Source organism: Thermobia domestica, chromosome 14, assembly GCF_964235325.1.
Source record: "Thermobia domestica chromosome 14, izTheDome1.hap1.1, whole genome shotgun sequence".
NCBI classification, from domain to species: Eukaryota; Metazoa; Arthropoda; class Insecta; order Zygentoma; family Lepismatidae; genus Thermobia; species Thermobia domestica.
Genome location: NC_137467.1, coordinates 96,752,792 through 96,767,744, shown reverse-complemented (window position 1 = coordinate 96,767,744; position 14,953 = coordinate 96,752,792). Strand labels below are relative to the sequence as shown.

Below are 14,953 nucleotides of genomic sequence, written 5' to 3'. Positions count from 1 at the left end.
TAATCTTTAACAGAAAATGGATAAGGAAAGTAAGAAGAAATGTAATTATTATAGCAATAATAACATCGTTAATAAGTAAGCAGTAGTTAGTATAACCATGACTTGTTTACAAACACGTATCTTGAAATCTTTTTTGAGTACTATATTTAGAAAGTTTAGAATATTTAGTTATTTTTCATATACACTGTAAAAAATTTAGCCTTAAATTTACTGACCGATTACCGTCAACTCTCGCTGCCATCCGATTACCCTAAATTTTACGGACCACCGTTTTTTCATAAAAACGGCAGACCGTATATTTAGAAGCAAAATAATATTGACCGTGTTTAGAAACAAATTTGGTACCGTATATTTTACGGTAATTTACCGTAAAATTTAGGGATCGTTTTTTTTTTAAAAAAAGCACAGGAGTGTTATTACCGTACAAGATTTACGGTAATTATCACACCGATTCCCTATCTAGAGGTCCTCGCCGGTCCAGTAAGAATTCTTGCTGGGCAATATATATTGACCCAAGTTTCACCGAATTGCTGGAAACTGTATCAGTACACACACTAGCTAGCAATAATTTTTCCTGGATGAATGCAACTAGAGTGCACGCTGGTCCACTGGTGTTAAAGACTACTTAACTAAAGAAAACACAAAAGTGAATGAAAGAAGCGTTGCACCTACGACGTGCATAATATCCATAAGAATAAAATTGAAATTAATTCTTAGTTTGTAATATCGAACCCTTGTTCTGATATCATCTTGAACATACATTGCTTTTTCTTTTCAAAATTACCAATTTTGTCATGTATTGAACAAAACACCAGAAGAGGATTCGATATTACATACAAAAAAAAAACTACTTCTTGAATTTTATAGCTGAGTTTTCGCACGCTTTGAAAATCTAGTTGGAACAAACATCCATGTCCTTTTAAGACATTCATAAATCGACATTCTGTTGCAGTGTTAAGACTAGCTTTATCGCATGTATTTTCGCTATGAGTACCAGTAGACTAATAGACCTCAAATATTCTAATCAGCGATTCATTCGATTAGTCGCATTATTACGGTTTCAGATAAGCAAGCAGGCACCCGACAACATAGCTTAGAATGGCCAGAACCATGACTAAACAAGTGTAAAACCATATGACTTCTCACAACATTGCCTACAGTATCCAGTATCCAGTATCCGCTATCCCAAATTAATAAATACCTGTTTGCATAATTATGTAACAGTGGCATCAATGCTAAAAAAAAAAAAATCACCAAACTTCCAGAGTATCGAACTTTTGCATGTTTATTAAACGCTCAAATGTATTAACAAGACACCAGATCAGATTATATGTACTCAGAACAAATTTAAAGATAAAAATATTTACAGAAATATTTTTCAAATCTAACAAATCATTTATCCAGAAAAAAATAATGACAGCATGGGCGCCCGATGAAAATTTTCTAGGGAACTCATCTCCCTGGTTACTATATACCCTATTACATTTGATATTTTTTATTTGTATTAAGAAATTTAATACGTTTTCGTTAACAAGGGGAGCGACCCCCTGCCCCTCCTTCGGGCACACATGAGTGACAGTATACTTTTATTTCTGTAACATGAAAAATTCCAGTTGATGTAACACAATTTATGTAATGCTGTACTAAGTACGGTAAACTACGAAGCACTTTTCCTAATTTTTTTCTTTTTTTTTAAAAAAAAAGAAGAAAGAATTTCAACATTGTGATTCTAATTCTAGCTTCACCACCACTCGTAGTTGGCTACATTATCATAAGACGTTAGTTTATACATCCAGCAGCTTCTATAGTTCACTGAGAGTCAGCTTTGCTGGGTTCTTAGACTGTAGGAACTTTGCCCATGTTACAAGTACCTGTTGTCCTCTTGATCTGATTTACAGTCGTGAAATTTAAAACCGAAAGTTATAATAGAAGAAATTGTTTTACAACTATAAATTTTGGTATTTATTTTTTGTACGACCTTGTACTTAGTGAGAAATTCTAATTTGTAATTGTGAAAGTTGTGAATATTTGAAAGAATGTGAATAAATATTTTTATAGCCTTGTAAATAATATTTTAAGTAAACACTTTCGTAATTTTCTTCAAAAAGATTCTAAAGTGACAGCTTATATTTTGATGTCCCTATTCAAATTAACCGTCCCGAAAACAGGCTCGGATTCATTTTAACCAATTTGAAAATACTTATTACCAAGACTTCTTAATTAACTTGATTGTTATTACCTACGATTACAACTAGCATGTTCGAAAACGTATATGTGTGTCACCTTACGAAAAGACAAGCAAACTGCTAGTTCGCTACTGGCAGGGCAATGAATGAAAGCTGTCACTGATTATTGGCAACGAAAGATTCAGTTGTTAGTGCAGCATATTTTTTTAAAAAATAAACTAAACATGTAAACGTGTACTCGAGCATCTCATTTTAATTGGTTCGATGTGATTTATTGATTTATACATATATAATGTGTTTGACATATATATATATATATATATATTATTTTTAAAGGAAGAAAATCAATCAACATTCTGGACTATATTTCATTAACTGAGTAATGTAGTCTTAGAATTGGTGTAATAAAGATCTTAATGACAGAGACGACGACTTTTATGGGGAGGCATTGAAATATGTGTAGTTCCTTGTCACAAATTCGAATAAAGATATCTACATCCAGGGAGGTCGATCCCCAAGATCAGCGCGCATGGTTAATGACGATATAATTCAGTTTCACTTTTATATCAGTAAGTAGCTGTAACAATGCATCAATTTTCATATCTACGAATAGGATGTTTTAGTACGTGTTCTAGAAAAGTTTACACGGGTTTGTACATGGCATTTGGTTTACCTCAATATTATCAATGGAATGATATATGTCTCGTCATTGGAAGACTGTTAGGACTACGCGTATCATTCTTGGAAATATGTGTGTCAGTGTTAGGAGAAATCAAGCAACAAAAGGTACAATCCGATTGTTAACAGTTAATATTTTTCACTTTAGGAATCTGTTATCAAGATCACAAAATTATTTTATGCACTAAGCATACAAGTTACAAAACACTAGTTGCTAATGTGGATTTACTAATAGATGAAAAGTTAACTCAATTATACTAATTTTCCTTTTATATCAACTAATCTTGGATCATATTTAATCCACATTAAACGTATTAACTACATAAAGAGAAACTTGCTCTGTAAACACTGGTCAACAGTGAAAATGCTTCGGAGATAAAACTAATCAATTCTCACTAATTTTAGGGTGCTGATAACGAATATGAAATTCGTTTTTGAAGATTGGTTCGGGTTTCAAAGAAATACGTTATCATCCGATGTGCTCTGCTGGGCAAATTAAGGGTTCGTAGCAACAGAAGCTGTCTACTTATTCCAATAAACTTCCATTGTTTGACGGTTAGTTTCATTGCTACCCTCAGGGACGTACGCAGGGGTGGGTCCTGTGGGTCTTGACATCCCGACTTGTTTGTAAATTTAGTCTAATTTCAGGTTAAATTTTACAAATTTTAATATAATTTAGCTTCAAATTGTATTTGGACCCCCGAAAAGCTTAGGGCCCCTCCCGAAATAAATTTTTGTGTAGTCTCTGCCTATCCATATTGCTCGCACTTCATCGCTGACAAAGAAATATTAACCACTTCACGGTTTAGTTTGTATTGAAGAGTTTGACAGAGAAAACATGTTGTGTAACGTTATTTTGTAGTTACAATTTGCCATCTCGGACGTAGTGATGGTGGTATATTGGGCGGGTGGGTGGGTGCTGCTATTATTATTATTATTATTATTATTATTATTATTATTATTATTATTATTATTATTATTATTATTATTATTATTTATCTTTCTATGACTATACTAAGCAGAAACATGTCGCGTAAATGTGTTTGCAGTGAAAAGCAAATTGTTGTTTTAACGAAGTGAAGCGAAAAGTGGTATTTCGCTCCTATCATAAAGAAAGCCTATCACTTGTACTTTGGCTGTAAAGTGGGAGATGTGGACAAGAACTGAGCACCACATATATGTTGTAATACTTGTTCTACAAATTTGCGGGACTGGCTACACGGAAAAAGGCCATCCGTGCCATTTGCAGTTCCAATGATATGGAGAGAACAGACAGATCATACTTCAAACTGCTATTTTTGCATAGTTCTTCCAATTAAAGGTATATCCAAAAAAGAAAGAAGTGGACTGCTACTTATTCAATTCAAATATTCCTTGAAATGTTCATCACTGAGCTACACTCTGAAGAACGAAAGGTTCCACAACTTCTCGTTCCTTACTCCAGTGTTTTACCCGATGAAGAACAAAAGGTGAACAATGTCGACCCACATTGTCAAATTCTGCTGCAGATTCATCGTCTTCCAACGATTCTAACCTCACAAAACCAAAATATCATTATCTATTCACCATATGATACTCAACCTGAATTAAATTACCTGGGGTTTTCAAAAAGTAGCGCAGAACTGCTGGCATCCAAACTCAAGAAGTGGGGAGCTTATTCTGAAGATCTAAAAGTGTTCGTGTTTTGAACAGGTCAGAATCCAAACAGTATTTTCAGTGGAAAGTGACATATTACGTTGTAACTATGTAGGCCTAACTGGTCTTATGAGTAAACTTAACATAGACGATAATCTCAATGAATGGCGGCTATTCATAGACACATCAAAACATTCTTCAAATATATTCTGCGTAAACTTCCACAAATTGCTGAAACTAAAATCAGGTATGAATCCTTATTGGCACTCAAATTCGCCTCCTCAATTCAACTTCTCAATGATCCTGAATTCGATGCAGTGTTAGAAAATGAAGAGAGGATTGCATGAGATTCTTTCCGAAAAGTGGTGACGAATGTTTTGGAAATCGAGCGGTCTCAGAACTATAAGAAAGTAGAGTTGCACCTAATACCTTCTACCGAGCAATAGGGTGTAATGTATCACTAAAAATACATATGTTGCAATCCCACATAGATTTCTTCCCAGAAAATTACGGAGCAGTCATTGATGAACATGGGAAACATTTCTACCAAGTTATATCTATGATGGATAAACGATATCAGGGCTACTGGAGCAACTCTGCTCTTGCCGATTGTTGTTGGACGGAAAATTCCCAATTTTACCCTAATTTCCCCTTTTCTCGTACAACACACACACACATATATTATTATGATATCATTTGAAAGCCTGTTTTATTCTGAAGAGAATGACGTATGTCATGATACTCAAATAAATAATAGGGCCGCGGTGGCTCAGTGGTGGAGAGTTCATCTCTGGTGCTTGGGGTCCCGGGTTCGATCCCAGTCCCCGCCAAGTGAACTTTGTGGTGGACAAACACCGTGTGCGTGAGTTTCCTCGGGTTTCTCCCGTTTCCTCCCACTTTCTTCATTCTACCATTTTTTCATTACTCATCATCGTCTCCTTTAGCCTTACCGCCATAACCGTTGGACGTAAAACTCAGATTTCATTTCATTTCAAATAAATAATACTGTTCGGACTAATTTGATTTTATAGTTATCTCACTTTCTTTCTATATGAAATTTGGTATTGTCTAGCAGAACTGAGAAATATTTTTTCCGTCACAACTATTGTAGGTATTACAATGAAACTTGGCACATATATTATTTATAAACTACAGTAGTTTTAAAGGTATATTATATTTGGGTGCCTTTAGTGGGGGCCGTGCCAGGGGGTGCTACATTTGAACAAAGGGACTTTTGGACGGGAAATTCCCAATTTTATCTTGAATTTCCTTCTTCTTATACATCATGTACACATGCGCATAGTACCATTTGCAAGTTTGATTTATTCTGAAGTGAATGGCATATGAACCAAGATAATCGGATGAACAGAATTGAAGCAATAGCTACTTAAGTGAAAGACCAAATAGGCTTGTTGGCTATCCAATAATTACAACAAACATTAATGTTTTCGGGTTCGATTCCCAGTGAGAGGGCATTAAAATTCAAACGTGTTACGTCACGTCTCATATAATCTAAGTACAGCAATGGGATACTAAACTCCAAAAACCAACATCAGTGAACATTCATTTTGAAACATAATTGCGAATTTATAAAAGTAACACACATTAAAGTTAAAATACTCTTTTCCGCTCTTTCATAAATTCTCCTTCCTCTTCTTCTTTGTAATACTGTGGAACGATGATTGAAGAATACATCTAAAGTAAAATGATAGTTCGGTGACTTATCCATTGGCAGATTTGTCCATTGGCAGATTTGGTAATTGGCGGATTTGTCAATTGGCAGATTTGTCCATTTTCACAATTGGCACATTTGGTAATTGGCAGATTTGGTAATTGGCGGATTTGTCAATTGGCAGATTTGTCCATTCTCACGATTGGCGCATTTGGTCATTTTCGCGTTTGGCGCATTTGGTAATTGGCAGATTTGGTAATTGGCAGATATGGTAGTTGGCAGATTTGGTAATTGGCAGATTTGTCAATTGGCTGATTTGTCCATTTTCGCAATTGGCGCATTTGGTCATTTTTGCGTTTGGCGCATTTGGTAATTGGCAGATTTTGTAATTGGCAGATTTGTCCATTTTCACAATTGGCGCATTTGGTCATTTTAACGTTTGGCGCATTTGGTAATTGGCAGATTTGTCCATTGGCGGATTTGTCAATTGGCAGATTTGTCCATTTTCACGATTGGCGCATTTGGTCATTGGCAGATTTGTCCTAGGCCCGCTGCTTCAACAAAAAACTACCAGATTTCTGATTTCAAACGACTCACCCAACGGTAACTCGCAGTCAATAAAAATAAAAAGGAATCGAATACACGAGCTGTGAACACGACTACAATGGTTTGAAATGGGTACGGTACAATTTCAGAAACCGCTGACATTCATACAGGCAATCGTATCACTGTAACTATATTACTCTAGGGAAAATAAGATTGTCTCCAATGCTGACAAAGTGTGTTTGAAAACCCAAGTAAAAGTGAACCTGACAGTCCTCCAGAGAGAATACATATACACAGAATCTCTACACATTTAACTTCAAATAACTAGTAATACCAATAAAACAACGTGATTTATATGCTGATGCACAAATCAACTTATTGCATTATGTCAGCGATTTTTTAAATGTGGATAACATTAAATTTTTCATAAATACCTAAAATAGTAGTCGACCATCGAAATACGTAATATAAATACACTGGGAGTATGAGAAAAAAATGGACTTCCTTACATGGAATGAATACACAATTTTATCGATGGCACGTTTGTCATAACTGGGGCTAGGATATTTAGATGTACATTTTTTTTTTTGATCAAAAACGAGCTTTTTCGAAGGTACAGGATATGTCAAACTTTGCTTCCAGTTGGGAATATTATATATATAATTTTCCAGTGCCTTTTCTCTTTTTTTTCATCCTTTATTCCCTTAATATTCCCCCTATCACCTTCCATGTCCCCACTAATCTTTTACTGTTACTCTTTGAAAACAATTTAAATTTTGAGATCATCGTGGAATAAATGTGTTGTTTCTTGTGCGAATGGCAAGTCCAAGAAGCTTGTGCTTTCTCTGGATCCAAATAACGCAGGTGCAACTTCGTAGGCGCATCAACTTTTTTAGCCAGAAAATTCATTACTCCCAGATATAAATTTTTGGATTTACGGTCATGAATATATGACGGTATCCATTAACAAGAATTTTAGGAATGATCAAAAAATGAATAAAAAAGTTGCAATCTTGGCCAAGAATTTTAGGAATCATTCCAAAAAATGCATCAAAAGATTGCGATCTTGGCCAATAATTAGTTTTTGGATCAGGGGCCACAACATTTTTGAACGGTCCCTAAATCGAGTTCCTATTTTCTACGGAATAAGCTCATCATACCGAGTTAAGTGATAGTTTGGGCTTGGATACACTGTATGTAGTTCTCCAAATATAAAGCATCAAGAAGATTTTTGATTGAAATATACTGGATCTTTTGATCTAAAAACTTGGAAAAGCAACACAAAAGAAAAATCGACTATCTACTTCGGTGCGTAAACAGTTTTGTCACAGAAAGCCTGAAATCTTCAGAAGAATTTGAATTTTGCCAAATTTGCAATACGTACAAAATTACAATTTGAGTTGATAAGAATCTTACCTCATTGGTCTCTGTGATTAAGTGACTGCAGATATATATATTTATCTCCAAATAGAAACACGATTACATTTAACAGATTACAACTACTGAATGTTTTTAAACACACATTATTATTATTATCAACTAAACAAAAGTGTTGCTGTCAAAATAATTGAAGGAAATACCACCTTCTTTGTCCATTTTCGCCTTATTTTAGCACTTTCTCTCTTCCTTTTTTATCTCTGAAATCCTGACCCTAAAATCTTACCTATCGTCATAACTATTAGCAAATAAAAAGACATTATCCTTTATAACTGATGTCTTTAAAAAGATGAAGATTAATGAGTTATGTAATCACCTTTCCTTTGAAAGTGCAGCACAGAAGTGAGCCATATAATCATAAATTTGTTTAAATTGATATCAAACACAGGGCAAGGTACTGTATGATAATACGTAATAATGATTGTGAAAGGATAGAACATTTGCGTTATTACAAAATTTAAAAGAAAAAAAAATTAAAGGATTTCAGAAATACATATAACATGAGAATACTTTCGATTACCACTGTACTTCACATGCAGACTGCTTCGTTCCTATCAAATCTCAAGAGCAATACAATTTCTTAGCAGTTATATTGATAATATCTGTAAAACTACCTAGTTTAATTGAGTTTTTAGTTAGCTAACTATGGAGTATCATAGAAAAACTACTTACCTGTCTCAGTGTCGATAGCGAAGAGGCTGTGTGGGTTGCCACCTGTAATTTTGTAAGTTATCTTCTGATCGGGATCAAGATCACCATCCTCGGCTTGAAGTCGTATTACAACTTTGTTTGGGGAAGAATTCTCAGGAATACTAGGATAGTATACAGGTTCTAATGTCATGGGAATATTGTCGTTCTCGTTCTCCACCAGAATATACACCTGAAAGAAATACAAATATCAATAATACAACACATAAAAGGAAGTACAATATAACGAATAAAAATTATTTTGCAGAAAATAAAATACTGTACTCATATTTAACTCTCATGTTTCTTCTCAGTGAATAATATAAGTTTCGTATATTCCATTAAGCGCTAGGAAGTCTTGAAATGATCTAGCAGCATTAGTTTCTCTCTCTTTCTATTGAAGATTTTGCCCAATCAATTTATATAACAACTTCGATGATAAAATAGAGTGCGAATATGAAAAAAAAAATAGCAGAACTAATAAGTGAAGTTCTAACGTGTACAATTTGAGTTTCTTTGTAAGTTGATTTCACCAAAACTATTTGAGAAGAATAACTAAATTTGACATGTCGATAGTGGTTATGGTGTAGCTTAGTTTGAAGCAAGATGACTTTCATTGATCATATCTTGAAAGAATGTTAACCAAAAAACTATCCTTTATATTAGCATTAGAGAACGTTTCTTCCTGATCGTACTAACCCAACATTGACAAAAACTTTCCCACTGATAATGATCTTGACTTACACGGGTTGAAACGGTTAAGACTAATCAACTTCTTGAGAAATAGTAGCCGAAGAACTGCCCCAGCTACTCTAAGCCAGTTTACGCTACATGGAAAAAGTGTTGCAGTGATACTGGTTAGAAAGTTAATTTTCGCTCGGTTCAACTTAGCACTACAAAAATGTTTATCTCTTATAATTTATTATAATAATACTGATTCTCATTGATAAATCAGAACCATATAAGCAGAAGTAGTAACGAAACTATGACATATTTCATGCTACATTCAAAATTTATTTTTGTTATTGCGGTTAGGAATTAAAATTTTCAACAAACTAATCACTGTCCCTGTCAAAATTTGTTTAACGAAAATGCCTCCATTTTACACAGAACTAATAAAACAAATAGAAATTTTACAGCAGATTGAACTTCAGAAAAAACATTTCATGTGCAATGTACAGGCACATGATGAATGTCGCTGTTGAAACACTAAATTGTGTATGATTTTTGTAACATGAAAATATCATTTCTAAAACGAATCAAAAACCTGCTTATATCCCACATTATCCGAATAATTCATAAACGAAAAAAATCTCCTTCATCATCCTTAAGATAATAATTTACCTAATTAATCTTCTAATGTCAAACCATGTGAGCAAATATTCAAACAACTTATTAAAGCATTACAAAGTGCACATTTAAAGTAGATTATTATTTATTAAATAAACAATGTTCTTTATAATATCAAAAGTATAAACACATACTAGAATTATTCTTATATAATCTCATTTACTAAAAAACTATTCAATATGCTTAAACTTATATGGGATAAATTTACTGTAAATGCAGTATACCATGCAACAAACAGTCCACATAAGTAATTAGGTTATATACGCGATCAAGGCCAAAAAGATCGTGAATGTCTGATTGAATTCTCAGTTCAGTAGCCTCGGACTGTAAGTGCTACTACAATTCGATTATAGCAATAAAATAACCATTTTTATAATTATTCATACAACAAGCAAACAGGAAATTTAGTGGTGCATTTAATGCAGTTTAAAGCCATATAAGTTAACGTTCGATTTGTGAGATTGCGTGCTCTCAAGCATATTCATCTCATCGCATTAATATTAATATAATCGAAATGAACAAAGTCTTCAGTTTAAACGTTCAGCAGTTACGTCGTTACACTGATGGAGACGGGTAAATAAAATGAAGAACAATGTACGAACCAAGGAAATCGGGAAGAAACTGAAAACTTCCGAAAAAAAAAATGGAGTCGATTTAATTCACTACAAGCTCCTATGTCTTGGTATAGAGCCCATGACCCTTCACCCCAGAGATGAACGCCCTACGACTGAATTATGTTACCATTCTTCCTAACACATGTTCACACTTGCAGTCGTGTGGGCACCTCTGTACTACTCATTACAGATTTTACAGAGGTTAATTCGAACACCAGAATGGGTTCTATTTGTCCCCGTCACGATCCAGACGAATGATCTGAATTTTCGCCGTAATCAAATAGTATAAAGTTTTTATATATATTGTTTTTAAGCTTAACAACCAAAAGTAGGAAACTTATTGAAAAGCTAGGGAAAATATAAAAAAAATATTAGTTTTATTTACTATTAAGCCGGAAAAAATCTGACTGGATGGTACTTCAAGTAAACACATGTATACGTTATTAGTCTCCTTTAATTACATATTTCAAAATACGTATAGAAGTTATTAGAACTTTTCGTTGATCAAAAAATAAAACCCAACTTTTCATTAGACTCTATACAATTCCATCAGAAGATGCACAATATTACACAAGAAGAGAAGAAAATTGGATTAATTTTTAAAATATTTTTGAAAGAAGGGATAGAAATGTAAATCCTGCATCTCTGTCTACTCGACATATTGAAAACAAGCAGAACAGATTTTCCTGCTTTTTCTCCTCTCAGCCAAACACAAATAAGAAATAAATTCATATTATGTCTATTACGTGACAGTAGCTAGCATTTTACCCTGTGAAAAACCTCATGTGTATGCTGGTGGGGAGCCAGAAGGTCGTAAAGGATTGCTACGAGATCGCCGAGGACGTTCGTTTTAATCGCGAATTGAGGAACGCTCGGTTGAACAGAATGAATTTGCAACACAGTGTTGCCAAAAGAAAGACAATATTCTCTAAGTTAAATATTCCAAATTACCTTATGCATTATGACGTCCACATATTTTTTGTATAAAATATTGTACACAGGGTATTATTTGAAAAGAGTTTTGAGCTACGAGAAGAATTTTTCGTTTGAATCATCGCATCACGTGTTTTGAAAATATTCCTGAAAGTACAATATTTATTTTGTTTTTCTTTTATTCTGCCCAGTATAATTGACAGAGCATTTCCGGTACCTGTGGAAAAGTGGTTAGTGCGGAGTCTTCTGTGTGCGGAGTCGCGGATTAATTCCCGCTGAAAGTGTTTGCTTCAGACAAAATCCAAGCAATAGTCTGGACCAGTGCTATTCAACCGGGGGTACGCGTATCCCTGGGGCTACACGAACATGTTTCTGGGGGTACGTAATTCTTAAATAAGCATATTTCCAATATGTATTGATTTTTTAGAGTTGGAGAAAATCCCCCTCAGTGGAACTGGATGTCTCCCACATGTTTTGAAATTTACCATTTTAATGTTTTCGGATGTTCTTTTTATCCCCCTGTACATAGTATTTTGATTGGCACAGTCATTCTCCTTTTGTTGGGTCTTTATTTGTCCCCCTTTTTAAACAACAGAACACATGTATTAAGTTTAATAAGTCAATTTCGATTTAATTTCTTTTAAACAGATTCAAGGGTACACAATTGGATGGCGAACTCTGTATAGGGGTACGCGAGAAGAAAAGGCTGAATAGCACTGGTCTGGACCCCATCTTAAGTAGTGTACCTTTGATATCAAACTCCAATCATTTAATTTACCGTAAGGTGCACGGTGGTCAAGGTAGACGGCTTACCTCTGATAAGAGAATGATCTGCTACTTATTTGTTCAGTTGTTGAAGCCATGAAAGAACTTAGAGGAGAATTCATTGCATCTCTACACTGAAGCATTGGAGTTTGCCAAATAAAATTTTGTAGAATGTTTGAGCAGAGAAAAGCGAGATAATAGTAGTATGAATGATGTGCTGGTTTCGTGTAGTATTCTGAAGAACACAGGGTTACACTGAAGCAAGTTTTTTCGTACAGAACTCCTATATCCAGTAGTTGACAACATTGTGAACGAGTTTGACAGACGATTCTGCAAGAAAACTATAAATATCCGTGGTTCGTGCATTCAAATATGTGATCCTAAATCAAAACTGTTCTTAATGAAGGAGGCAACGGAAGAGTCTGCTAAGCAATTTGAAATATATTTTCCTGACATGAATTTGTCATTGTAAAAAATTACCTAGAATCTCTTATGAAGGAGAAGGTAATTACAAATATATCGAATTGCAAGCTGTTTTCCCCAAGGGAATCTTTCCCCAAACTACGAATTTGCTGGAAATAGCCTTGACGCTACCTGTGTCATCAGCTTCTTGGGACCATTGTTTCAACGTGCATAAGAGGCTCAAAACATATCTTTGTTGTGAGTCTGGTCAGTACAGAACATTAGCATTAGCCGCACTTGAAATAGAACAAGAGATAGCCTCTAAGCCTGAAGAAGATAAAATTATTGAAATATTCATAAAGTCGTCGCAGGGCCGTCACAGTTTGTGTCCAGCAAGTAATTTGTAAATGCAGTGTGGCAAAACATTGTCAGATGATACAAGAACAGCATTAAAAATGGTGTAATATTAGGTCAATATTTTACCAATTATTATTTTATTATATCTGTACTTCATTGATTAGATATTTTTATGTTCACAAAAGTTCAAGTATTGTATGCCTCTTTGATATTCATGTTATGTTTGAGACGCACGGAAGATGTTAACGATTTTGTGAACATTAAATGTACTAATACATAAAGGAAGTCAGGATCTTTGAATAAATGCTAAAGTTTGTTGTTATTTAGTTTATACGATAGTCAGTTGAAATTATATTGAAGTTTATTTGTCTAGTATATAATGTTTCTTCAATTGTGTAGAGCACTACATTTTAACGCAAAAGTATACCTCTTGATAGCCTGTGTGTTCAGTTTAGATAGCCTCTTGGAAGTCATGTCATCTTTTTAGGGTAGTGACCGTCTGTTACTATATTATTTGTAACTATTTTCTCAAGCTACAAAGTGTATAAAGGTACAAGGCAAAAAGGTATATATAACTGTATCAAAAAGTATTTATATGACGTATTGCATTTATTAATGTTATAGTAACCTTGCATAAGTAAACGCTATTAATACATAGTTTTAAAATTATTGTTTCATATCGCATTTCGTAGGAGAGGTTCACTTTTCTCTTCTAACTCCCGAAAAGTAAAGTTTAATTTCAGACAATTTATTTGTGAGTTTTCCAAACGATGTTTTCGTGTTGATTATTCTGGGTTGCCATGCTACACGATTCCGCAAATTATCGTAAGTACACAACACACACACATATTATATATATATATATATATATATATATATATATATATATATATATATATATATATATATATATATATATATATATATATATATATATATATAGATAGATAGATAGATAGATAGATATAGATATATACAGAGAGAGAGAGAGAGAGAGAGAGAGAGGTTATTCCGTTTGCAAATATGGCCACCCAATCTCAGAACTCTGGCTACGTCCCTGTATAGAATAATAATTTTCAAGAACTGCAAAGTACGTACGAAATAATGATACAAATACACTAAAAGAAGCAAGTAAAATTTCAAGATTCGAATGCCCGACAGTTTTATTTTCGATGTTTTCCTTTCTTTTCCAACTAGGAGTCATTCTTCGTCACCTACAAATACTACAACCATGGACGTCCGCAGGGGGGGGGGGGTCGAACAGGTCGACCGACCCTCCCTGGAATCTAGTGAGTACAGGCTAATATCTCTAAAATAAGAAGTAATTGTTTCAAATAAAAAAATGTAAGTAATTTTTGTTAAAGAAAGAAGGATGTTTATAAAACTGGAGCTTCATATTGTTTAAATAGAGGGTGCCCGGGAAATAAGGACGAATTTGAATTTCGCACCATTTTGTCATATGACGGTTGGCAGCCGTGGTTTTACCATGTTTGTTATCCTCTATCCTTCCGATTAGTAGCCTGTGTGGTGAGCACTGTTGGTTGGTGTCTATTTCGGCATGGAGCGTTTGACAACAAAGAAACGCATCCAAGTGATTAAAAGTTATTACAAAAACAAGGAAAGTCCCACGGCAACCATTCGAGATTTGCGTGCGACACTTGGACGCAATGTTGCTCTTACTGAATCATCAG

At 34.3% G+C, this 14,953-nt stretch overlaps 1 protein-coding gene across 1 annotated transcript in view; it reads right to left on the bottom strand.

The window, feature by feature from the left end:
• LOC145670273 (protocadherin Fat 3-like) overlaps window positions 1-14,953 on the bottom strand; it is a 193,059-nt gene that overhangs the window by 85,429 nt on the left and 92,677 nt on the right. The window contains exon 3 of the mRNA XM_081738704.1: window positions 8,827-9,034. Within this exon, the coding sequence (XP_081594830.1) occupies window positions 8,827-9,034 (208 nt within the window). The remainder of the gene's footprint in view (window positions 1-8,826; window positions 9,035-14,953) is intronic.